General features: G+C 36.2%; 1 protein-coding gene and 1 long non-coding RNA gene across 2 annotated transcripts; one reads left to right on the plus strand and one right to left on the minus strand.

Moving 5' to 3' along the window:
- The first annotated feature begins 3,225 nt into the window (after positions 1–3,225).
- On the plus strand, positions 3,226–4,548 carry LOC145636834 (uncharacterized). Its single transcript, XM_081688376.1, has 4 exons — positions 3,226–3,256; positions 3,365–3,487; positions 3,647–3,995; positions 4,071–4,548. The coding sequence occupies exons 1-4, from the start codon at positions 3,226–3,228 to the stop codon at positions 4,546–4,548; spliced, it is 981 nt and encodes a 326-aa protein (XP_081544502.1).
- A 1,054-nt stretch (positions 4,549–5,602) lies between these two features.
- Positions 5,603–6,685, minus strand: LOC145634769 (uncharacterized). Its single transcript, XR_014113543.1, has 3 exons — positions 6,512–6,685; positions 6,223–6,299; positions 5,603–6,039 (listed from the first exon to the last, which is right to left on the minus strand). It is a non-coding gene; the product is annotated as an uncharacterized LOC145634769 (long non-coding RNA).
- Between the last annotated feature and the right edge of the window lie 18,911 nt (positions 6,686–25,596).

The raw sequence follows: 25,596 nt of genomic DNA on the forward strand, positions 1-25,596 counted from the left end.
AATGAAAGAGATGAATGATTAAGAGATTTAAAGAATGCTAATGAATGAATGATTGAACTTGCGAATGAGGAGAATTGGTGAATGAAAGATGTAGATGATGAATGAAAACGGAGTTTTTAAATACGATATTTATAGAGAAAATCAGCCAAAAAAGATAAAATAACAAAACAGAGTCTGACGCTCAGGAAACAGAGCTGGCGCCAACCATAGCTAGCTGGCGCCAGGCACCAGCACTAGCGCCAGGCGCTAATGGCTAGCGCCAGGCGCCAAGGCCTGGGGTTGGACGCCAAGCTTGATTTCAACGCGTTTTCGAAAATCTGATAAATTTACCGTACTGGAGGATAAAATAATATAATTTCTTCGAAAAATATTATTTGATTTTGATTAAAACTCTGAAAAGTCAACAAAGTCAACTTATCAATGCTAATTGAATTAGGAATGAAAAGAACCTTCTAGAAGAATCTAGAAGACTAAAACCATTCCTAATTGCATTAGGAATGATAAATCATATTAGGCCCTCCCCTAGATCATTGGGCCGCATATAAAGCTCAAACCGAGCCCAGTTTGGTAAATTGGCCATAACTTCCTCAATATTCATCGGAATTGGGCTTATAATATATCGTTGGAAAGGTCTTTGCAAGCCCCATCCAATTACACTACTATTGGACCCATATCATGGACCAACCAAACTGGATTGACTGTTTTCTTAAAATAAAGTTTTCAAAAACAGAAAGAAAAGAAAAGAAGATAAAAAACTTTCCACAACACTAGACCTTTCCACACTTTCGTTTCATTCGATTATGATTCGACGTGAAAGGTACTCATCACCGGGTTTGGTTTTGGGGAGGCACAAATGGGTGTCTACAATAGGACATCTTCCAGCTAGTAAGAGATTAACCACCCCAGAAATAGAGTCAACTAACTCATCCGAGATAGCCACAGCAGCACCACTCAAGCAATCTATAAGGTTCTAAGCACGTAAACCATCCCTATCTACCACTTGATGTGCCATGTGGAAAACTGTTAATATGATCTAAAATAACAGCAGAAGTAGTAACGAGATGAAGGTGGTTAACAGGTATATCAGGCAAGGATGGTGTTGGAGAAGTAGGGTTTTAGACAATCTGCAAGAGTGGCGACATTATAAGGAGCAATGCCTGAAGAAGAAAGTATCCAGAGTACATCAGTGTAATGGCCATCACAAATCTTCCTACGACATTGCTTGATATTACGCTCCTCCAAATTAAGGTCCTCATCATCAACTAATGAGAAAGTAGAAGAATCCCCTTCCAAAGTATCCCTCATAAAATGCAAATTACCACCTGGTGCACTCTAGCAACAAATACCACACTGTGGATTTTGCACCAATCCACCCATGTTTCCCAGCTGAGCTGTATGAGAGAGAGCTTGCGGCTTAGAGAAACCATGAAGCACAAAATGAACAATACCATCTCCTTCATCCGGGGGTGACACTATATCATCCGCGCTATGATGACACTTAGTACGATGCGTATGCGTTTTGTAACAAACTCCACATAACCAAATCCCCATACTCGAAAAAGTAACTTCAGCTTCAGTATAAACAACTAAATTAGAAGTAAGAGAATGTCGAGTGATATTCCGCGCACCAATACAAAAATGACGATCACAAAGATGCTTAATAAGAGAACTTCTAGTAAGGACATTACCACTTCCATCTTGACAGCCACTAAGACCCACAAAAGGACAATGAAACTTCATAATATCAGCTGACATAGCTACACACAATTGCCAAAAACTACAACTGAAACCAGCCGCATGAAATACCTATAAAACCAAGACACAACAACCACAAACTTCCCAAAGGCTAACACACCCGAAATGCATACCACTCCTTGAAAACAGGACCCAAACATACCAAAACTACGCCCAAAAGTGCACCAAAAATACACCAAAAATCCTTAATAAATGGCAGAAAAGTGGAAGCTGCCTGAAAATTAACACGAAATTGCCTGAATGACGCCCAGAAATTGCCCCCGAATTACACTATAACTGCCTAAAATTTGACCAAAATACAACGGGTACTTGATGAGGCAGCCGGAGCCTTCGCTTGATGTGACCCTGCGCTGGAGATGCTGCTGGAATTATGATGTGGAAGCCTAACTACCCAACCCTATTATTATTATTATTGTTGTTGTTGTTGTTATTATTATTATTATTATTGTTATTATTATTATTATTATTATTATTATTACTATTATTATTATTATTATTATTATTATTATTATCGTCATTATTAATTATTAATTAATTAAGTTTAATTATTGATTATTAATTACTAATAATTGTTAAATAATGATTAATTATTATTAATCACTTCCTATTAATTAGTAATCAATTAATGGTATTTATTACTATGTAATTAATTACTAATTAATAACTAATGAATATTCTCATTTGATTGTAATAAAGGAGAGGATACATTTGCTTGTAGATAAAGTGGCATACCAAAGGATCAATGTGTTGTGATAGGGGTATCCATCATGTGTGTGACCTGACCCATAAATTGTTAAAATTCTCTAATTATAAAGTAAGAGCCATAGCTGGGGTTTTGTATAGTATGTAAGCCACCCTGGCCTATTAAGGATTTAGATACCCATTATCTAGTAAGAGTCATTCTTTGGGGAAAGAATAGGTTTACTAAAATAAATAAAGATTGGATGTACACATCAGCATATGTATTTTAGGAAATAATTCAACAAAGGTACAGAATCAAGTGCAAAAAGGTAAGAAATCAATGCAAAGAAAAAATGATTTCTTACCTTTTTTAACTTGATTTTGTACCCTTATTGATTTATTTCCTAAAATACATATGCAAAAAGGTAAGAAATCAATATTTGCAAAAAAAAAAAAAAAAAGGTAAGAAATCAATATTCATTTTATACTAAAGTAGGAAATAATATAAGAGGTTTTATGTTAACATTTTAAGATAAATAGACTAATTAATTTTATTTAACCAAAACCAAAGTGTTTGTGTGTTTTATATTATAAATGTGAACAATCACCCTTAATGAAAATTGATGTGGTTAAATAATTAAATCATAAGCTTTTAACTAGTGTACTGTATTGTCGTCATACCATTTTTTTGTTATTTTTTTACTTCATTGGGGCAGCTAGGGGTCATAACCCGAACTATAGTTGGAGAAGTATTTGGGGGGCCAAGGCTCTCCTTCTCGATGGAATGAAATGGAGAGTAGGGAATGGGACATCGATAAAGGTCTGGACTGATGCTTGGCTGCCTGGGGAAGGGAACTGTCGGGTTCCTACTCCGAGTAGTGACAGCAATGCTAATTTGCGAGTATGTGATTTGATTGATTTTGAGCAGGGATGGGGAATCGGGAAAAGGTGAGAGCTGGTTTCAATGAGGCGGACTGCAAAGCTATTCTGAACATACCGTTGTCAAGTAGCTGGACTGGTGATAGAAGATACTGGTGGCCGACCTCTGATGGTATTTTTTCAGTTCGCTCGGCTTATTAGCTTGGAAGGCTTGGGCACATGAGGACTTGGGAATTGTTTTTTGGCGCAAGTGGGAATGAATTGTGGAAGGTTGTATGGGGTTTGGAGGGTTCTCCCAAGTTAAGTCATTTTATTTGGCGTGCGTGTAAAGGCTCACTGGGTGTTATGGAGGTGCTGCACTATAGACATATCAGGGACTCAAAAAGGTGTGGGGTTTGTGGTGCGAATGAGGAGACTATCTTGCATTCCGTATTCAATTGCAAACATAGTCTTCCTATTTGGGCGCATAGTCAATTTAATGATTTTCTCAATGCTGCTCAGATTTCTTCTTTTCGTGAGCTGTTTGTGTGGGTTGCGAGTAAGCTTCAGAAGCCCCAGCTACGTGTGTTCTGTTCTCTTTCTTGGGCAGCGTGGCGTTGCAGGAACATGGTGATTTTTGGTGATGGTGATTTTGTTAATAGGGTCAAGGTAGCCACGGGTTTTGTGTCTTACAGTGAAGAGTATGGGGTGTATAACTCAAGAGTGCGTGGAAGGGCCTCTATTGGTGCTGCTGTCCCTTCTGGTACATGTTGAAGTCCCCCTGATGAGCACGCTGTCAAGGTAAATGTGGATGATGCTATATTTGGTAAGGCTGGGGTGGGATTGGGTGATGTGATAAGAGACAGAAATGGGGGGTTGCTTGCTACTGCTGTGAAACGACTAAGCTGTTGTTGGGAACCTGCTATGGCAGAGGCTGCTGCTGCCTCATTTGGTTTAACCGTGGCAAGAAGTCTAGGGTATTTGGATGTGGTGCATGAGTGTGATGTTGTTAATGTGGTGCGTGTGATCAGACAACAACAGGAAGGAGCTGCTCCGATCTTTATTTTCTTTGAAGATGTTTTCAGAACTTGTAATTCTTTTAATAGCTTTAAGTGCATTCATGTGAAAAGGTCGGGTAATACCATTGCTCATTTAGTTGCTCGATGGGAAACGGATATTAATTCGGCTCGTATTTGTACCTCTCTTTTCCCCCAAAGCTTTCAAACTTTGGCGGATCTTGATCTAATGAATTAATATGCTCATTCCGTTGCTCAAAAAAAAAAAAGTTTATTTGTATAGATTGCAACATGTGCACAATAAATTTAACTACTCATTTCATGCCTTTAAATTAATTTTTTTTATAGGTAATTAGCCATAATAAATTTCATGTGTTTTATATCATACTTGAATAAGTTTATGTGAAACTTTAAAAAACGACAATATTTAAAATTTTAAGTCACTACTATATTAATTAAACAACAACTAAACAATTAAGTACAATACTTAACATATCAAAGGTAAGCAAGTATAATACAATACAAGTATTGTACAATAATTAATGACAATGCAAGTAAAGAACAATAATTTTTAATGACAATAATTGACAATAACAAAATTTTGTGCTACTTAAAGATAACAATACCACATATCATATATGGATAACTTAGGCGAGCTTAATAAGTCCAATACAAGCATAATCCTAAGGATAATAGAAAGTTTACATAAAATGAAACGACATAGATATGAAACATATAAATAAAAGACATAAAAACTATAATGCTCAGCTATCTAGCATGCAAGCTAGTTTCATGAACACAAGGTCCATGACAGGTATGATAATCCGGTTGCGAATATTATCAAAGGGAGAGGTCTAATGATAAAATCCCTTCTTAATGTGATATAGTAGAAGTGCTGCCAACATTTCAGCCTCAAAGTTAAATCCAAAACACCTTTCTTCCTCTTCTTCGCCTTTGCGTTGCAACTTTCGTCAGCAAGGTCTTTGAATATCCAATAAACATGTTCCTTTTTATTGGCTTCTTCTAGCACTTTTATTTCAATAGAAATAGTTCTTGGGATCTCTACAATAATGTTACACTTTGTTAGAAGTGATGATTTTTTATTAATTTGATTTCACTTATTTAAACTTAAAATATATAAATGAACTCGTCTGCTTTTGTAAGAACTTGTTTTATTTGTAAATTTACTTAAGCTATTAAAATTCTCCAGAAAAAAAATGTATCACTTTTGCACAAAAATAATAACAAAACATAGAATGATATTTAAAATTAAAGAAAAGGAAACATAACAAGTACCATATCGAATTCTTAAAAAAATAAATATGGAGTATGGAAATGGACGGCTTCCTCATTCAAATGAGAAAACATGTACTGAATACTTAAGATTTTACTTGCACTAACTTTATCATTTCTCTTAAATTAATTTTTTAGGGGGGGTGATTGAAATTATGTGTGCATGTTTGAAAAATTGAAGAATTTAATAATTCAACTATAATAACAAGGATGAATTTAAAATATATAGTATGTTCATATACTCTTCTGGTATGAGCCTTATAAATTGACGAATAAAATAACATACAATTAAGCACAATAAATAAAATAAATAGAGTTGTTTCAAAAAATTAAAAAATAGAGAAAACGATGAAGTAATACATATATAATAGCATAAATAATGCTTGATGTCGTGATGATTACCTTTATTCTTTAATGCACGTAGCTTTTTTCGATACTTTTGTTGGTAAATGAAAATTCAAGGAAAACAACTTGTTAATTAAATACAATTAGAAGCTAATCAATAAAAAAAATACGAAAATGACATCAACCTTTACTAAAAAAAATACAGAGAGATAAAAAAAGATATAGATCTCAAGCTATATGAAAAAAATAAACGAGAGATTAAAAAAAAGTGTACTTTCAAATGATTATTAACTTGCTTCAGACTAATTCCATCAGCTCGCATCTCAAGCCAAATTTGTTCAGGGATAGCACCTGAAATACAACCATATCCACAATTGAATTTTTAATAATCAACACACACACAAACTACACATCTCAAAATTAATAAAATTATATATATTTTTCTATATCAAATTTCATGGATGAAATTAAAATTAGCATAATTATCAACTTTTTATAAACAAGGATAAAAAAAAATAATAATAAGAATCATCTAATAATAATGTTGTAGGCGGTAAACTTACTTTTTTCATCACCATATTTCATAATAGCACAGGCGAACTTACGCTTGAAATCATCATACCAAAATAACCTCATTTTATTTTCTCTAATTAACGATTGGAAATGGTAGGAGAGAATAAGGAAGAGAACATGGATATGATGAGAGGGCTGAGAGAGGCGGGTAAGTGATAATAAATAAAAATAATGCAACAAAAGGGGTATAAATAGAGAATAATCTAATTAAATACGCGTGTGTTATATCTTATTACACTTTGCCTTTTACATACTATAGTAATATTTCGCACTCATACAACTAAAACAAATGGAGAAAAGCGACACAAAAAGAAAAGAAATCTCTAAGATTGTTTTAGTAATTTTGTTTACATTATTGCTATGCAAACAAATTAATTAATATAGACAAATTAGGCTTAAATTTGTATTCTTTTCATTTGTTTTTATCAACCCACCTTTTTAAGTATTAAAATCAATTTATCAAATAAATAATTATACGACATCTATAAAAGAATACCAAGTTAATAAACAAATGATCAAATTTTTAATTAAATAGGAAATATTGATTTAAATATTGCAACCTTAGCCCCGTTTAAATCTAATAATCCAATCTTAGGATTATTGCAGACTAATCCAAGCTTTGGGCAGTCTTCATTTCTGTTAGACCAAATTGACTTGTTACCTTAAGAATAGGTTATTTGTTTATTTAAATATTTTTTGAAAACTTTTTATTTCATTTATTTTCAAATTTTTTTCTTTTAAAAAATTACTTTCTCTCTCTTCCTCCCAACCACCCTCCCCCTAGCCTGTTCTCATCCACCTAGCTGCCACCCCTAACGCCCATGTTCCCAACCACCTTGATGCCCCAAGCTATTCTCCCAACTACCCTTATGCTATTTCCGGCCAATGCCTACCCACAAAATCAGCCGAAATAACCACCCCTCATTCCCTCTCTGTCAGTGGCACTATTAACAGGTTACTGGTCATGAGTTACATATCAAAAAGGAGGGGAAGAGGGCTTTCACTTCTAGTATTAATGGAGTTCGACGGGTTTCGAGTTTTGGGGTTTGTGGTGGCTGAAGTTTTGGGATCACCTCTTTGGGTGGGTGCGGGGAAAAGGGATAGGGAAGGATGGTCGGAAAAGTAAATTGAAGGGGGAGGAGAGGGGTGTTCGGAAAAGGGGTTGTCATCTCCGGATTTAAAATAGGTGGAGGTGGAGGAAAAGTGGAAAGGAAAAAAATGAAAATTTAAAATAATAATTGTAGGGAATAATTTAAAGCGTTAACCCCTAGCTTGAACCCCACTGTGATCATACACTAAAGTACAGTGGCGTCCAAAAGGGAAGAAGATAGAGCAAAAGAGTCGCCAACAAGTTTTAGGAACTTGTAAACCGTTCATAGGATGAAGGTTACACCCCTTAACGATCCGAGATATCGTCAACTCCATGAGGTCTAGAACCAAATAAGGGTTCGGGGATGAAGGTACAAATCCAACCTAAAAGAGATTGAACCTGCCCTAATAATAAGCCTCTACTTTATTCTGATCGTATTCATGTGCGCTTTCCGATTAACATGCAATCATTAGAATTAACCCTAAACCTGTTTATCTATGTTGGTTGAATTTAATGCACAAACAAATCTATTATTGACGATCAGTTGAATTATAATCATATTAACCCTAACAAAATTATTAAATATCTTATTAAGCGTGATTACAAATACAAATTCCCTTTAAACATGCATAAAAGGTGTGATCAAGCAATAAATATCAAGCAACATAATAATAATCAATCATTAGAATAAACATGAATAATAATAATCATCATTAAAATAATAATAATAATAATATTCATAATCATCATAAATTATAACAATTATAATCATAATCATGTTCATGTTAATATTAAAGCATAATAATAGCAAGATCCTAGGCATGATACTAACAAGATTAATAACAAACCCTAGCATGTCACTAAGCATTAAAAATCAAATCTTTAGCCCTAACATGATACGAACAATCATAAATATTAGGAAGAGAATAAAAGGCATCATAGCAATCATATTTAATATTAAAAATACCCTAGACATGATACTAGGAATATCATAACAACAATTTAAACATGATTTCTACATCATAACATCAATTAAAACCATTAAAGAACTCACTTTGATGCCTCGTACCTCTTTCAAATAACAAAATACACACGTTAGTAACTTCAAGGAAAATAATAATCAAAATAATTAAATTAAATAATTGAAAGAGAGATTTGGGACCAAACCATCAGAAATTAAACCTTTCACGTCTAGGGCGAAGGCAACTTTGAATATGGCTAGGTGTTTCTAGATCTTGCGAATGCGGAATTGTGTATGTGAAAACAAAGTTTAGAGAAAGAAAGAAAGAATGTTGGATGATTAAGAGAATGAGAGGATTAATTGAATGAAAACTGATTGTAGGCGAATGCTAATTAAAACTGACTGTTGATGATAACTGGTGAATGAAAACGGAGTTTTTAATACGTTATTTATAGAGAAAATAAGCCAAAAAGATAAAACAAACAAAACAGAGTCTGGCGCACGAAAAACAGAGCTGGCGCCAACCCTGGCTAATTGGCGCCAGGCGCCAGGCCTGGTTCCAGGCGCCAATGATATGGAGTCAGGCGCCAAGCCTGTTTTTAACGCGTTTTCAAAAATCAGATAAGTTTGCCGTACTTGAGGATAAAATCACATATTTTCCTCGAAAATGCTATTTGATTTTAATTAAAACTCTGAAAAGTCAACAAAAGTCAATTTATCAATGCTAATTGAATTAGGAATGAGAAGAACCTTATAGAAGAATCTAGAAGACTAAAACCATTCCTTATTGCATTAGGAATGATAGATCACATTAGGCCCTCCCCTAGATCATTGGGCCGCATATAAGGTTCAAACCGGGCCCAGTTTAGTAAATTGGCCATAACTTCCTCAATATTCATCGGAATTAGGCTTATAAAATATCGTTGGAAAGCTCTTGTCAAGCCCCATCCAACTACACTACTATTGGACCCATATCATGGACTAACCAAACTGGATTAGCTGTTTTCTTAAAATAAGTTTTCAAAAACAGAGAGAAGAGAAAAGAAATTAAAACTATCCGCAACACTAGACTTTCCACACTTTCACTTCATTCGATTATGATTCGACGTGGAAGGTACTCATCACCGGGTTTGGTTTTGGGGAGACACAAATGGGATCTTGTTTGCTTCTATGAGATCTTGAATGAGATTTTGAAACCTGTAGCATTCATCAGTAGTGTGGCCGTTTCCTCGATGGTACTTGCAATAAGAGTTGGGATTCCATCTCAAAGATCGATTTTCTGGTGTTGGATCCTCGGTAGGGCCAATAGGCTTGATTAATCCTCGATCATAGAGACGATCGAAAGCAGCATCGTAGGTCATTCCAATGGGTGTGAACTGTCGCCTGGGTTTCCTTTTAAATCCTTGATTGTCCATGGCTAAGACACCATTATGGTCAAAGGTACTAACATTATTACTAGAGTGGGCGTTTTCGGAAGAAGAATGATTGTCTTTCTTCTTTCCTTTCCAGCCACCATGGTTACTATTGTTAGTAGCTTTTTACTTTGCGAGGTCGTCTTCGATTTCAATTCCGATGTCATAAACGGCCTTGAAAGTATTCAAGTTGTGTTGATATTTTAAGTGCTTTGAATACTTTTCTTGGAGATTCTTGATAAACATCCTCACAGACTCCTTTTTGGTGGGGACCTCAATCATCTTGGCGGAAGTCTCCCTCCATTTATTAAACAAAGAAGTAAAGCCTTCATTCTCTTTTTGTCTTAGCATCTCAAGTTGTCTATGGTCGGTTTCAACTTGAATATTGCACTTGTATCTATCAACAAAAGCGTTTACTATCGATTCCCAGGTAGAGGTTTTCTCTTTGTCAAGGGAGAAGTACCATTGTTGGCAAACAGTTTCAAGAGATAGTGGGAACAGAGAGGGGAAAACCTTCTTATCGATACCCTTAATGTTCATTATAGTTTCGAAATCTCTTAGATGAAAATAAGGGTTATCTGTTGCCTTGAATTTAGGGATGTCAGTGGCGTTGAACTTATGCGGAAGAAGTTCCTTGTCCAGCGAGACCCCTTGTGAACTCATGCCCTGAAATTTATAGTCGCTAGATAGCTTGCTTAGACTCTCTTGCATGAGGTTCATTTGTTGTTGCTTCACGGGATCATCGATCTTGAGTGTGAGTAGCTTCAGTGTCTCAGTCACGGTAACCACTTGGTTCCTAAGCTCATTGACTTCCTCTTGAGTTGCCATTATCTTCTTAGCCTTCCTCTTTTGTCGAATCGGTTTATCAAAAAGTGGGACTTGAATAAAGAGGTTTTCCTTGATTAATCGCCCTTCTCTCCTCGACCAAGTATTGTGGAAAAAGAATTTGGGGATGTTCATTGTTAATTATTTGACTCAAACTTTATTCAACATGCAATGGATGGAGGAAGTGAAGAAATATTGGAGGATATGAAGAATTAGGAATAGAATGTACCCCCCAACTCAAATGACGGAAAAAACCGACTTATGCATGAACCTAAGACATGGTCATGGTGATATGTACTCAAAGTGTGTGCTAATACTAGTGAGTGTAGGTGATATTTTAAGACTCGTGTCATGACCATGTGGCTAGACTATGTGACTAGACTTAATTAAAGACTAAGTTAAGACTTCACGTATATGCATTAAACTGGATAGACTGTGGTATTTTAGTCATAACTTTTTATCTGTGACTCTGATTTGAATGAAACCAACGCCAAATTAAAGATAAAACTCGGGGCAAAAGATCCATAGAATGTACAACTCTTAGTTCTTTCTAGAACTCCAGCTATGACCAAAACAAGTTGACGCTTGTGCAGTATACGGGAATAAAAATCCGGGTTGACTTAAAGGAACTATGACTCGATTTTAGGTATATTTATTAGCTCTAATTAATTAAGTAAACAAAGTCCTTTAGTCATTAATCAGTTTATTTAGTCTTAACACAAGTCAAACTAACGGTTAAGAGAAACATAGAATATATGCGTAACAAATAGCACAATTAGTCAAGTAGGCACAATATGATGCAATGAGTTTGCAACCTAACCATTTCTCTAGTTCTCTAAAGTTCGGGATATGGTTTAGTCAATAGAGGGTCCATGGTTAATTGTCCGGATGCACCGCGCGGAAGCCTAACCGTGAAGGGTTGGCGCGAGTTGATGGGACACCGCGAGTTTTAGAAAAAGCTCGCTTCCATGGTTTGGTGAATTCAACATTCTCGGATGTACCCTTTGTTGCACGGAGCGTTCAATCGGGTAGATGGAGCATGAATTCCCAGAGGGTTATGTCCATATGTAGAACACATATGGGTTTCAGAAAAGTGAGAAAAAATTCGATCAGGAAGTAGGATCGAGCAAACAATACGAAAAACTGGTCGAAATTAGAATGCATATTTCTGGCTCGGTATTGGGGGAAATTGGCACCAGCAATCAGAGACTGGCGCCAGCTTTTAGCTATAGCGTCTGGCGCCAATGCTGGCGTCTGGCGCTACGGTTAAAATACTGGCGCCAATTCTCTGGCCCCTGACGCTACTTCCCACATGCCTCAACAGCTTTCTGTGCTCGATAAAATTTTCCATTTTCGCGCGGTATTATTTCGGTCCTAGTTGTGAAAGATATTTCTCAAATTTCCTACGTGTAAAATCCTATGTTTTTAACTCATTACGGATGGTATTTCCAATGAGATCTTTTTTATGCATATGACAATAATGTTAATCAAAATTACGCACATGAAATACTTAGAACGTTTCGAGTCTCATCCACTAATTCTAAATCATTGCCGAAACAAATTCAGGAATTAAAATAGAAATCCTCCCCAGTGGAGTCGCCAAAAACTGTAGGGAATAATTTTAAGCGTTAACCCCTAGCTTGAACCCCACTGTGATCATACACTAAAGTACGGTGGCGTCCAAAAGGGAAGAAGATAGAGCAAAAGAGTCGCCAACAAGTTTTAGGAACTTGTAAACCGTTCATAGGATGAAGGTCACACCCCTTAACGATCCAAGATATCGTCAACTCCATGAGGTCTAGAACCAAATAAGGGTTCGGGGATGAAGGTACAAATCCAACCTAAAGGAGATTAAACCTGCCCTAATAATAAGCCTCTACTTTATTCTGATCGTATTTATGTGCGCTTTTCGATTAACATGCAATCATTAGAATTAACCCTAAACCTGTTTATCTATGTTGGTTGAATTTAATGCACAAACAAATCTATTATTGACGATCAGTTGAATTATAATCATATTAACCCTAACAAGATTAATAAATATCTTATTAAGCGTGATTACAAATACAAATTCCCTTTAAACATGCATAAAAGGTGTGATCAAGCAATAAATATCTAGCAACATAATAATAATCAATCATTAGAATAAATATGAATAATAATAATCATCATTAAAATAATAATAATAATAATAATAATAATAATATTCATAATCATCATAAATTATAACAATTATAATCATAATCATGTTCATGTTAATATTAAAGCATAATAATAGCAAGATCCTAGGCATGATACTAACAAGATTAATAACAAACCCTAGCATGTCACTAAGCATTAAAAATCAAATCTTTAGCCCTAACATGATACTAACAATCATAAATATTAGGAAGAGAATAAAAGGCATCATAGAAATCATATTTAATATTAAAAATACCCTAGACATGATACTAGGAATACCATAACAACAATTTAAACATGATTTCTACATCATAACATCAATTAAAACCATTAAAGCACTTACTTTGATGCCTCGTACCTCTTTCTAATAACAAAATACACACGTTAGTAACTTCAAGGAAAATAATAATCAAAACAATTAAATTAAATAATTGAAAGAGAGATTTGGGACCAAACCCTCAGAAATTAAACCTTCCACGTCTAGGGCGAAGGAAACTTTGAATATGGCTAGGTGTTTCTAGATCTTGCGAATGCGGAATTGTGTATGTGAAAACAAAATTTAGAGAAAGAAAGAAAGAATGTTGGATGATTAAGAGAATGAGAGGATTAATTGAATGAAAACTGATTGTAGGCGAATGCTAATTAAAACTGACTGTTGATGATAACTGGTGAATGAAAACGGAGTTTTTAATACGTTATTTATAGAGAAAATAAGCCAAAAAGATAAAACAAACAAAACAGAGTCTGGCGCACGAAAAACAGAGCTGGCGCCAACCCTGGCAAATTGGCGCCAGGCGCCAGGCCTGGTTCCAGGCGCCAATGATATGGAGTCAGGCGCCAAGCCTGTTTTTAACGCGTTTTCAAAAATCAGATAAGTTTGCCATACTGGAGGATAAAATCATATATTTTCCTCGAAAATGCTATTTGATTTTAATTAAAACTCTGAAAAGTCAACAAAAGTCAATTTATCAATGCTAATTGAATTAGGAATGAGAAGAACCTTATAGAAGAATCTAGAAGACTAAAACCATTCCTTATTGCATTAGGAATGATAGATCACATTAGGCCCTCCCCTAGATCATTGGGCCGCATATAAGGTTCAAACCGGGCCCAGTTTAGTAAATTGGCCATAACTTCCTCAATATTCATCGGAATTAGGCTTATAAAATATCGTTGGAAAGCTCTTGTCAAGCCCCATCCAACTACACTACTATTGGACCCATATCATGGACTAACCAAACTGGATTAGCTGTTTTCTTAAAATAAGTTTTCAAAAACAGAGAGAAGAGAAAAGAAATTAAAACTATCCGCAACACTAGACTTTCCACACTTTCACTTCATTCGATTATGATTCGACGTGGAAGGTACTCATCACCGGGTTTGGTTTTGGGGAGACACAAATGGGATCTTGTTTGCTTCTATGAGATCTTGAATGAGATTTTGAAACCTGTAGCATTCATCAGTAGTGTGGCCGTTTCCTCGATGGTACTTGCAATAAGAGTTGGGATTCCATCTCAAAGATCGATTTTCTGGTGTTGGATCCTCGGTAGGGCCAATAGGCTTGATTAATCCTCGATCATAGAGACGATCGAAAGCAGCATCGTAGGTCATTCCAATGGGTGTGAACTGTCGCCTGGGTTTCCTTTTAAATCCTTGATTGTCCATGGCTAAGACACCATTATGGTCAAAGGTACTAACATTATTACTAGAGTGGGCGTTTTCGGAAGAAGAATGATTGTCTTTCTTCTTTCCTTTCCAGCCACCATGGTTACTATTGTTAGTAGCTTTTTACTTTGCGAGGTCGTCTTCGATTTCAATTCCGATGTCATAAACGGCCTTGAAAGTATTCAAGTTGTGTTGATATTTTAAGTGCTTTGAATACTTTTCTTGGAGATTCTTGATAAACATCCTCACAGACTCCTTTTTGGTGGGGACCTCAATCATCTTGGCGGAAGTCTCCCTCCATTTATTAAACAAAGAAGTAAAGCCTTCATTCTCTTTTTGTCTTAGCATCTCAAGTTGTCTATGGTCGGTTTCAACTTGAATATTGCACTTGTATCTATCAACAAAAGCGTTTACTATCGATTCCCAGGTAGAGGTTTTCTCTTTGTCAAGGGAGAAGTACCATTGTTGGCAAACAGTTTCAAGAGATAGTGGGAACAGAGAGGGGAAAACCTTCTTATCGATACCCTTAATGTTCATTATAGTTTCGAAATCTCTTAGATGAAAATAAGGGTTATCTGTTGCCTTGAATTTAGGGATGTCAGTGGCGTTGAACTTATGCGGAAGAAGTTCCTTGTCCAGCGAGACCCCTTGTGAACTCATGCCCTGAAATTTATAGTCGCTAGATAGCTTGCTTAGACTCTCTTGCATGAGGTTCATTTGTTGTTGCTTCACGGGATCATCGATCTTGAGTGTGAGTAGCTTCAGTGTCTCAGTCACGGTAACCACTTGGTTCCTAAGCTCATTGACTTCCTCTTGAGTTGCCATTATCTTCTTAGCCTTCCTCTTTTGTCGAATCGGTTTATCAAAAAGTGGGACTTGAATAAAGAGGTTTTCCTTGATTAATCGCCCTTCTCTCCTCGACCAAGTATTGTGGAAAAAGAATTTGGGGATGTTCATTGTTAATTATTTGACTCAAACTTTATTCAACATGCAATGGATGGAGGAAGTGAAGAAATATTGGAGGATATGAAGAATTAGGAATAGAATGTACCCCCCAACTCAAATGACGGAAAAAACCGACTTATGCATGAACCTAAGACATGGTCATGGTGATATGTACTCAAAGTGTGTGCTAATACTAGTGAGTGTAGGTGATATTTTAAGACTCGTGTCATGACCATGTGGCTAGACTATGTGACTAGACTTAATTAAAGACTAAGTTAAGACTTCACGTATATGCATTAAACTGGATAGACTGTGGTATTTTAGTCATAACTTTTTATCTGTGACTCTGATTTGAATGAAACCAACGCCAAATTAAAGATAAAACTCGGGGCAAAAGATCCATAGAATGTACAACTCTTAGTTCTTTCTAGAACTCCAGCTATGACCAAAACAAGTTGACGCTTGTGCAGTATACGGGAATAAAAATCCGGGTTGACTTAAAGGAACTATGACTCGATTTTAGGTATATTTATTAGCTCTAATTAATTAAGTAAACAAAGTCCTTTAGTCATTAATCAGTTTATTTAGTCTTAACACAAGTCAAACTAACGGTTAAGAGAAACATAGAATATATGCGTAACAAATAGCACAATTAGTCAAGTAGGCACAATATGATGCAATGAGTTTGCAACCTAACCATTTCTCTAGTTCTCTAAAGTTCGGGATATGGTTTAGTCAATAGAGGGTCCATGGTTAATTGTCCGGATGCACCGCGCGGAAGCCTAACCGTGAAGGGTTGGCGCGAGTTGATGGGACACCGCGAGTTTTAGAAAAAGCTCGCTTCCATGGTTTGGTGAATTCAACATTCTCGGATGTACCCTTTGTTGCACGGAGCGTTCAATCGGGTAGATGGAGCATGAATTCCCAGAGGGTTATGTCCATATGTAGAACACATATGGGTTTCAGAAAAGTGAGAAAAAATTCGATCAGGAAGTAGGATCGAGCAAACAATACGAAAAACTGGTCGAAATTAGAATGCATATTTCTGGCTCGGTATTGGGGGAAATTGGCACCAGCAATCAGAGACTGGCGCCAGCTTTTAGCTATAGCGTCTGGCGCCAATGCTGGCGTCTGGCGCTACGGTTAAAATACTGGCGCCAATTCTCTGGCCCCTGACGCTACTTCCCACATGCCTCAACAGCTTTCTGTGCTCGATAAAATTTTCCATTTTCGCGCGGTATTATTTCGGTCCTAGTTGTGAAAGATATTTCTCAAATTTCCTACGTGTAAAATCCTATGTTTTTAACTCATTACGGATGGTATTTCCAATGAGATCTTTTTTATGCATATGACAATAATGTTAATCAAAATTACGCACATGAAATACTTAGAACGTTTCGAGTCTCATCCACTAATTCTAAATCATTGCCGAAACAAATTCAGGAATTAAAATAGAAATCCTCCCCAGTGGAGTCGCCAAAAACTGTAGGGAATAATTTTAAGCGTTAACCCCTAGCTTGAACCCCACTGTGATCATACACTAAAGTACGGTGGCGTCCAAAAGGGAAGAAGATAGAGCAAAAGAGTCGCCAACAAGTTTTAGGAACTTGTAAACCGTTCATAGGATGAAGGTCACACCCCTTAACGATCCAAGATATCGTCAACTCCATGAGGTCTAGAACCAAATAAGGGTTCGGGGATGAAGGTACAAATCCAACCTAAAGGAGATTAAACCTGCCCTAATAATAAGCCTCTACTTTATTCTGATCGTATTTATGTGCGCTTTTCGATTAACATGCAATCATTAGAATTAACCCTAAACCTGTTTATCTATGTTGGTTGAATTTAATGCACAAACAAATCTATTATTGACGATCAGTTGAATTATAATCATATTAACCCTAACAAGATTAATAAATATCTTATTAAGCGTGATTACAAATACAAATTCCCTTTAAACATGCATAAAAGGTGTGATCAAGCAATAAATATCTAGCAACATAATAATAATCAATCATTAGAATAAACATGAATAATAATAATCATCATTAAAATAATAATAATAATAATAATAATATTCATAATCATCATAAATTATAACAATTATAATCATAATCATGTTCATGTTAATATTAAAGCATAATAATAGCAAGATCCTAGGCATGATACTAACAAGATTAATAACAAACCCTAGCATGTCACTAAGCATTAAAAATCAAATCTTTAGCCCTAACATGATACTAACAATCATAAATATTAGGAAGAGAATAAAAGGCATCATAGAAATCATATTTAATATTAAAAATACCCTAGACATGATACTAGGAATACCATAACAACAATTTAAACATGATTTCTACATCATAACATCAATTAAAACCATTAAAGCACTTACTTTGATGCCTCGTACCTCTTTCTAATAACAAAATACACACGTTAGTAATTTCAAGGAAAATAATAATCAAAACAATTAAATTAAATAATTGAAAGAGAGATTTGGGACCAAACCCTCAGAAATTAAACCTTTCACGTCTAGGGCGAAGGCAACTTCGAATATGGCTAGGTGTTTCTAGATCTTGCGAATGTGGAATTTTGTATGTGAAAACAAAGTTTAGAGAAAGAAAAAAGAAAGATGGATGATTAAGAGAATGAGAGGATTAATTGAATGAAAACAGATTGTAGGCGAATGCTAATTAAAACTGACTGTTGATGATAACTGGTGAATGAAAACGGAGTTTTTAATACGTTATTTATAGAGAAAATCAGCCAAAAAGTTAAAACAAACAAAACAGAGTCTGGCGCACGAAAAACAGAGCTAGCGCCAACCCTGGCTAATTGGCGCCAGGCGCCAATGGCTTGCACCAGGCGCCAATGGCTAGCGCCAGGCCTGGTTCCAGGCGCCAATGATATGGAGTCAGGCGCCAAGCCTGTTTTTAACGCGTTTTCAAAAATCAGATAAGTTTGCCGTACTGGAGGATAAAATCATATATTTTCCTCGAAAATGCTATTTGATTTTAATTAAAACTCTGAAAAGTCAACAAAAGTCAATTTATCAATGCTAATTGAATTAGGAATGAGAAGAACCTTCTAGAAGAATCTAGAAGACTAAAACCATTCCTAATTCCATTAGGAATGATAAATCATATTAGGCCCTCCCCTAGATCATTGGGCTGCATATAAGGTTCAAACCGGGCCCAGTTTAGTAAATTGGCCATAACTTCCTCATTATTCATCGGAATTGGGCTTATAATATATCGTTGGAAAGCTCTTGTCAAGCCCCATCCAACTACACTACTATTGGACTCATATCATGGATCAACCAAACTGGATTGGCTGTTTTCTTAAAATAAGTTTTCAAAAACAGATAGAAGAGAAAAGAAATTAAAACTATCCGCAACACTAGACTTTCCACACTTTCACTTCATTCGATTATGATTTGACGTGGAAGGTACTCATCACCGGGTTTGGTTTTGGGGAGACACAAATGGGTGTCTACAATAATTTTTTATTATTTTGTAATGTAAAATATATTTGAAGAATAAGGATGTGACATGTGGCAAGGTGACCTAATATTGAAAGTTGGTGATAAGTTTGGCCTAATAGAATTGAAGATTCCCAAAGCTTGGATTATTAAGTAGTAATTTGAAGGTTGGATTATTAATTAAACGAGGTAAAGGTTAGATTATTTAAATCAAATTTTCCAATCAAATAATGGATATCTTTATCAAAATTACGACTATTATATTAAATGGATCTTTGAATATGAAATATCTCTTGCCTATATTGTTATAGTATAGAGTCTTTTTAGAAAGATGATTTAACAGCTTGTTGTAGCTATTGGAATAATTTTCATCTAATTTATATGCTTGTATTCAAAAAAATATATAATTTTGTATTATCAATCCAACTTTACGATACTCCATCATTACTCGTACTCATACTCAACAAACCCCACTAATTAAGGGGTGTAGACACCTAAAAATGTCTCCCAAAAATAAAACCCAATGATGAACAACCTTTCACCGCCATTATTGGTCGGGTTGAGTATTATTTAATTTTTGGAGTGCTTAAATCCTTATTCAATTCAATACATTTAATAAACCAACCCAATTCTTAACCCATTTTCCCAAACCATAACTTATTTCCCTCTTTTCGTGTCCACATTACAAAATCGAGCTAAACTTATTTTGTGGCCCTATAATTTTAATCCAAATATTATTTGGTTGAATAGGCCTTGAAATAAGCTTTCAAACGGTATATCATAAGCCCAATTTTTAATTTAAATGAAGAAGATATGAGCAAAACACTAATTAAACTCGGCCCAAAACCAACGTCCTTTCACTAAAACGGCCATATCTTAAATTCTACAAATGATTTTGTCCTAATTCTAACTGGGTTGGAAAGTAGATAAGATTTCCAATGATATATTATATGGTTTATTCCGAGTTACGGATCAAACGTTATCATAGTTTTAAAAACGCGTAATAACAGGAATTTACTGCGCCACGTCAAAATTGCCGCGCAACGGTATTTCTTGTCATGTCATGGTAATTTACAACGTGGCGCGACATATTTTCCATTAGACAGTTTTTTTTCTAAGCTTTTCTACGTGGCGCCTTCACTTCTAGGGTTCTGTGCTTTACCTTACACATTTTCTCTAAAAATACAAGGTTGATTTCCTTAGTTTTGGGGCACCAAAAAAATCATTCTCTCTCCCTCTACACCAAAAAATCATTCTCTATTCCTCTCTTTTGCACCAAATAATTCTCTCCTCTCTCATATTCTAATCCTTAAAATTATTATCCCAAACATAACATTATAAGTTCAGAAAAGTTCAAATAAAATTAAAACAATGATTTTATATAAAATAAAGACAAATTCAGATGAACCAAACAGAGCATTATTCTTCTTATGTCTACCTTGTTGGTTGGCCACTCACGCATGCCTAAACGACAGCTAGCCCTTGTGTGATGGGCTCTAGACATATTAGTTTTCAACTCATGCTTGTGTGTGCGACCTTTTTATAGTTTAGTTTAAGTTACGCCATAAGCACCATAACATTAAATTTACTTGATCAATATAGCGATTCCTAAGTAAAATATTGAAAACTTTTATTAAATTTACCTAAATTTATGTGTATTATGGTAGGTAATACTACATCATTCCTTTTCATATTTTCCCAAATTAAAATGTGCCCTAGCCTAACACGCACGTGTTTGTGTCGTGTCGTACCATGCCATGCCTACCCCATGGACATATAGTACTTTGTTTTTTAGGGTAATTTCATGTTTCCCACATATTGATTAACATGACAAGTAGCTCAAAGGGATATTGTTATCATTTTGAGTAGGTAAGTGGGGTTAATTTGTAATAATAGCAATAAAAAAAGTCAACTTCATGAAATAATAACTGAGAATTCGAAGAGCTTCTTAAATAGAGACTTTTTTGTACAAGGCTTAAATAGAGAATTTAGAAGCTCAAGGGTTTCTTCAATATGAGAAAATGACACCCATATATTTTTTTTCTTTATTTCACCTTTATTTCTTAGGGTTTTGTTTAATTCAACGGTGAAGCCGCCAAAAATTTTGGTGGACATGTCGATGGAGACGAAAGGTGTCTTAAATGATGGAAATGTTAGTGTGGAGAGTCGGTGGAATATGGGTGGGGATAAAAAAGATGTAGGTGGACAAAGTTGAGTACGTTTAATGAAGTTGTTGTGGGAAGAAGAGTGAAGAAGATGAAGGTGGATGGGAAGAGGAAGATAACGGTGTTAATTTCAATAATAACATAGTATAAAACATTGGTAAGAACTACCTCAACATGACACAAGAGAAATACTCTAAAATTATTGATAAAAAATAAAAACTCCCTCGAAAGAAAGGGTTGTGCTCTCTAGGGATAAGGGTTTTCCTGCCATTTACTTCGGCTCGGGTGATCTGTTTTGTTCTATTTTTCTGGTTATGGCTGATGAAATTACAAAACGCTATGCTAATCTTAATCTAGATGAAGAGGATGGTGGAATGGTGGACTTAGGGGCGGTGAATTCTGCTTCGACGACTGAAACTTTCGCTTGTTGTTGATTGGTAAGCTTGTGACGGAAAGACCCTATAATGTGGAGGCCTTTAAATCGACTATGACGAAGGTCTAGGCTTTGAAAGATAGACTGGTGATTAGGGTTTTAGGACCGAACCTTTAAGCTTTCCAATTTTTTCATTGGATGGATAAGGAGAAGGTTATGAATGGTCGACCTTGGTGCTTTGATAATTTATTGCTGGTGTTGTGGGAAGTAGAAGGGGATGAGCAGCCAGAGAAGGTCCCGTTGTACCATTGCCCTTTCTGGGTCAGAATAAAACATTTACCGCTGAATTATCGATCAGACGAGGATGTGAAAGAGCTTGTTGCGAATTGGGGAGAAGTTTTGGAGGTGGAAGAGGACTTTTTTTTTATGGACAGATTTAGGAGAGTGAAACTCATGCTTAACATCTCTAAACCTCTTTCCCGAGTGTAGAGAGTTTGTGATAAGACTGGTAAATAAATTTATGTTAAATTTGCGTATGAGCGGCTGCCTTTTTTCTACTTTGCGTGGGGTGTCATTGGGCACTCGGAACGTGATTGTTTTATGGTTTCGAAAGAAAGCAATAAGAAGAAGCTCCAATGGGGGAGATGGCTTAAAGCTTCTCCCAGGAAGGGGATAATGAAGGAGAAGGAGGAACTTGAGGCTGTTTTAGAGTCGAGAAAAAATTTGTTTGTTTTACGTGAGGATAAGGTTGAGAATTTTATTACTGAGGGTGGTGAGGATGCGGTGAAAGGGAGGAGCTCTTTGGCGAGGGGGGGTCGAATGAATGTCTAGCTCTGATTGGTAATTATGTTGATGTAGTTAGTGGGGGAAGTGAGAAGGATGATTTAATTGGGAGGGTGGAGGGGAATGATACTAATTGTTGTGAACCTGATAATAAGTTGGAGCCTAATGTAGCTAGTGGCCTAGGTGTGGGGTCTATTGTTATAGGTGGAGGGGACATGCCCTTTTTGTTTGGGATGGGTAGTAGAAATGATCAGTTTAATACTCTTATGGAGGAGGAAGGGGAGAAACTTTGAGAAAGAGAGGCCGAACTGGAGATGGAGATTCTTTGGTGGCAGGGAGTTTAGCTAAAAAGGTGGGGTTGGTTGATGTACAAACTGGATTGCGGTTGGCGGCGGCTGTTGAACAACCCCGCTAAGCTCAATGAGTATCTTGAGTCTTAAATATAGAGGGTTGGGCAATCCCTCTGCAGTAAGTGGTCTTCGGGATCTTGTCCGAACCCATCTTTGATTTTCTTATCGGAGACGAAATTGAGTAGTGTGGAGTTTAGAAGGGTTCATGATCACTTGGGGGATTTGAGGGGGTGGTGGTTGACTCTATGGTAGGTAGGGTAGATTGGCTTTACTTTGGAGGAAAGGGTTACTTATTTCTTTTTGTACAATGTCAATGCATCAAATTGATGTAGAGGTTCGGAGTGGAATTGGAGATATTCCTTGGAGACTTACTGCTTTCTACGAATGGCCTGAGGTAGGAAATGGACACCTCTCTTGGAGTTTATTAACCGATCTTGCGACTCAGTCTCAGCTTCCATGGACTTGTATTGGTGATTTCAATGAGATTCTTTTTACTTTGGAGAAGAATAGGGGTGATGAACGTGCAGAATGGCAAATGGGAAATTTTTAAGAGTCGGTTAATAGGTGTAATTTTGATACATTCCTTTTTTCGGGGTATGAATTCACATATGATAATGGTAGGGAGGGCGTGCATAATATTCACTGTCGTTTGGATCGTGCCCTAGCAACCGATACTTGGATGTCTTTATTCCCGTTGGCTAATTTGGTGCACATGGATTGTCATTGGTCGGACCATGCTCACATTAAGTTAATGCTTGGTGATACTCCGAAAGTGGCTACAAAGGATAAACTGTTTCGCTTTGAGCATCTCTGGCAGCTTGAGGATAGTTGTGAGGGTGTGGTTGAGAATGCGTTGGTTGGAGGGGCCTCTCTTGATGTTAAGCTGACTTTGTGTGCGAGTGAGCTTAAGGTGTAGAGTGATAACAAATTTGGAGCAGTGTTTCGTGACCTGATATGTCTATTTTATATAGTATTTACACTCGTCCCTTGGTTATAATTGGTAGTGTTTTTGGCTCTTTAGAGCTACTTTTATTACTAATTAGTGTTTTCTAGTGTTTTCATAGTTTTGGTTGAGTTTTGTAGGAAATTGCACCTTTGAAGCATTTTCCAGAATTTTGTGGAACGACTACGAGCATTGGAGGGCACGACCACTTTTCATAGCCCAAGGCCGGTTGGAGTCATCAAACCGGTGATTAAGGGCTCGACATGTGAATACCGAGATTGGACATCGAGTGATTAAGACCCAAAGTGGAGATTCGAATTAGGCCAAGAATGAAGCCCAAATCCAATTAATTCCAGCCAATAGTCGGGCCCGATCGGGCAATCCTTCGCCCGATCGGGCTGCTGCCCAGACAAAGAGATCGAAGAAAAAGGCGGGCCCGATCAGGCGCGTGATTCTGATAGGATTAGTTCGGCGATTTACTTAGTTTTATTTAGGATTAATTAAGAGTTTTGTATAAATACGTTTTAGTGTTATTAGTTTAGTACCTCTTCTCTTAGACTTCCTCTCTCTACTTAGCTATACTTTCTCTCTCTATAACCTTATACTTTGTTCTTGGTTCAACCCTTTGTTTACGTTAACTTTGGTAACTATTTCTTCTCGATTAATTTCAGTATTCTATTTCTTTTATTCATCATGTTCTCTTTAGTTGCTTTGTTTAGTTTAGATTTAATTATGCGTGAGTAGTTTTCTTTCTAGGGTTTATGGGGATCTATAAATAATATGAAGGGGTAATTTATTGCTGTTGATTATCAATGCTTGATTAATTTCCTATTGATTTATTTAATGCTATGCAACTAGACATGTGCAGGTCTCTTATGTATGAGTTTAGAAATGTTAATTCGAGATTCGAGAGATGAGAATTGATATTTAGGCTTAGTTTCAATAGGCAGGTTAACTTATAGATGGTTAAGTCGAGATTCGAGAGATGGCATTTAATACCGGTAGATTAATTCTGTAATTGTAATACGTAGCGAAAGCCCTTTATGATCTGGTTAATTGATGCATTGATGATTGATTATTATGTTTTACCCTGGAATATTATTTATAGGTGAACCTATGCCCTAGGTCTTTTATTCATTGATCTTCCTCCTACTTTTATTCCTTCCCACTTTTACTCATAGTAGTTTAGTCTCCTTTTATAATAACAAATTGGTTACTTGATAATCTAGATTATTTTGATTAATTAGGAATAAATTGACTTGTTTCCATGTGGTTCGACCCTTCTTCCCCTTCTGCATAGTTAGTGGATTTAGGTATTATTTTTTATTAGGTGACTACGACTTTAGCCTGTCATGAGCTTTGGAAAAAAAAGAAAAAAAAAATTAAAAAGTTGAATAAGGGGGTCTGTCGGCTGCTCAACTTGAGAGTCGAAGAAAGCTGGTTCGGGATATTTCGGAGCTAGTTCAATATGAAGAAGTGTATTGGAGGCAGCGTTCCCGGGTTCTTTGGTTGAAGGAGGGGGACAAAAACACAAAATTCTTTCATCAACGTGCATCAAGCAGAAGGAGGAAAAATACAATAAGCGAGATTAAGGATGATGCTGGTAAATTACACTTTGGGGACGAAAATATTGGGGAGGTGGCTAATAATTACTTTAGGCAGCTCTTCACCTCTTCGAACCCGCCATTCATTGATCATGCTTTGCAGAATTTTCAATCACGAGTCACTGATGATATGAATCGTGTTTTGAGGGCTGATTACACTCAAGATGAAGTTAAGAAAGCGTTGAGTAAAATTCATCCAATTAAAGCCTAGGGCCGGATGGTATATGTCCTCTTTTCTATCAATCTTATTGGTATATTGTGGGTCCTTCGGTGTCGAATGTTGTTCTGTCTATTTCG

Source organism: Chenopodium album, chromosome 6, assembly GCF_948465745.1.
Source record: "Chenopodium album chromosome 6, dcCheAlbu1.1, whole genome shotgun sequence".
Taxonomy (NCBI): domain Eukaryota; kingdom Viridiplantae; phylum Streptophyta; class Magnoliopsida; order Caryophyllales; family Amaranthaceae; genus Chenopodium; species Chenopodium album.

What these genes read in the sequence shown, in the direction of transcription:
- LOC145636834 (XM_081688376.1), top strand. Translation starts at nt 3,226, where the DNA reads ATGGAGAGTAGGGAATGGGACATCGATAAAG. An exon ending in GGAATGGGACATCGATAAAG is followed by an intron (nt 3,257 to 3,364) that starts GTCTGGACTGAT and finishes GATTTTGAGCAG; the next exon opens with GGATGGGGAATCGGGAAAAG. An exon ending in TTTGTGTCTTACAGTGAAGA is followed by an intron (nt 3,996 to 4,070) that starts GTATGGGGTGTA and finishes TACATGTTGAAG; the next exon opens with TCCCCCTGATGAGCACGCTG.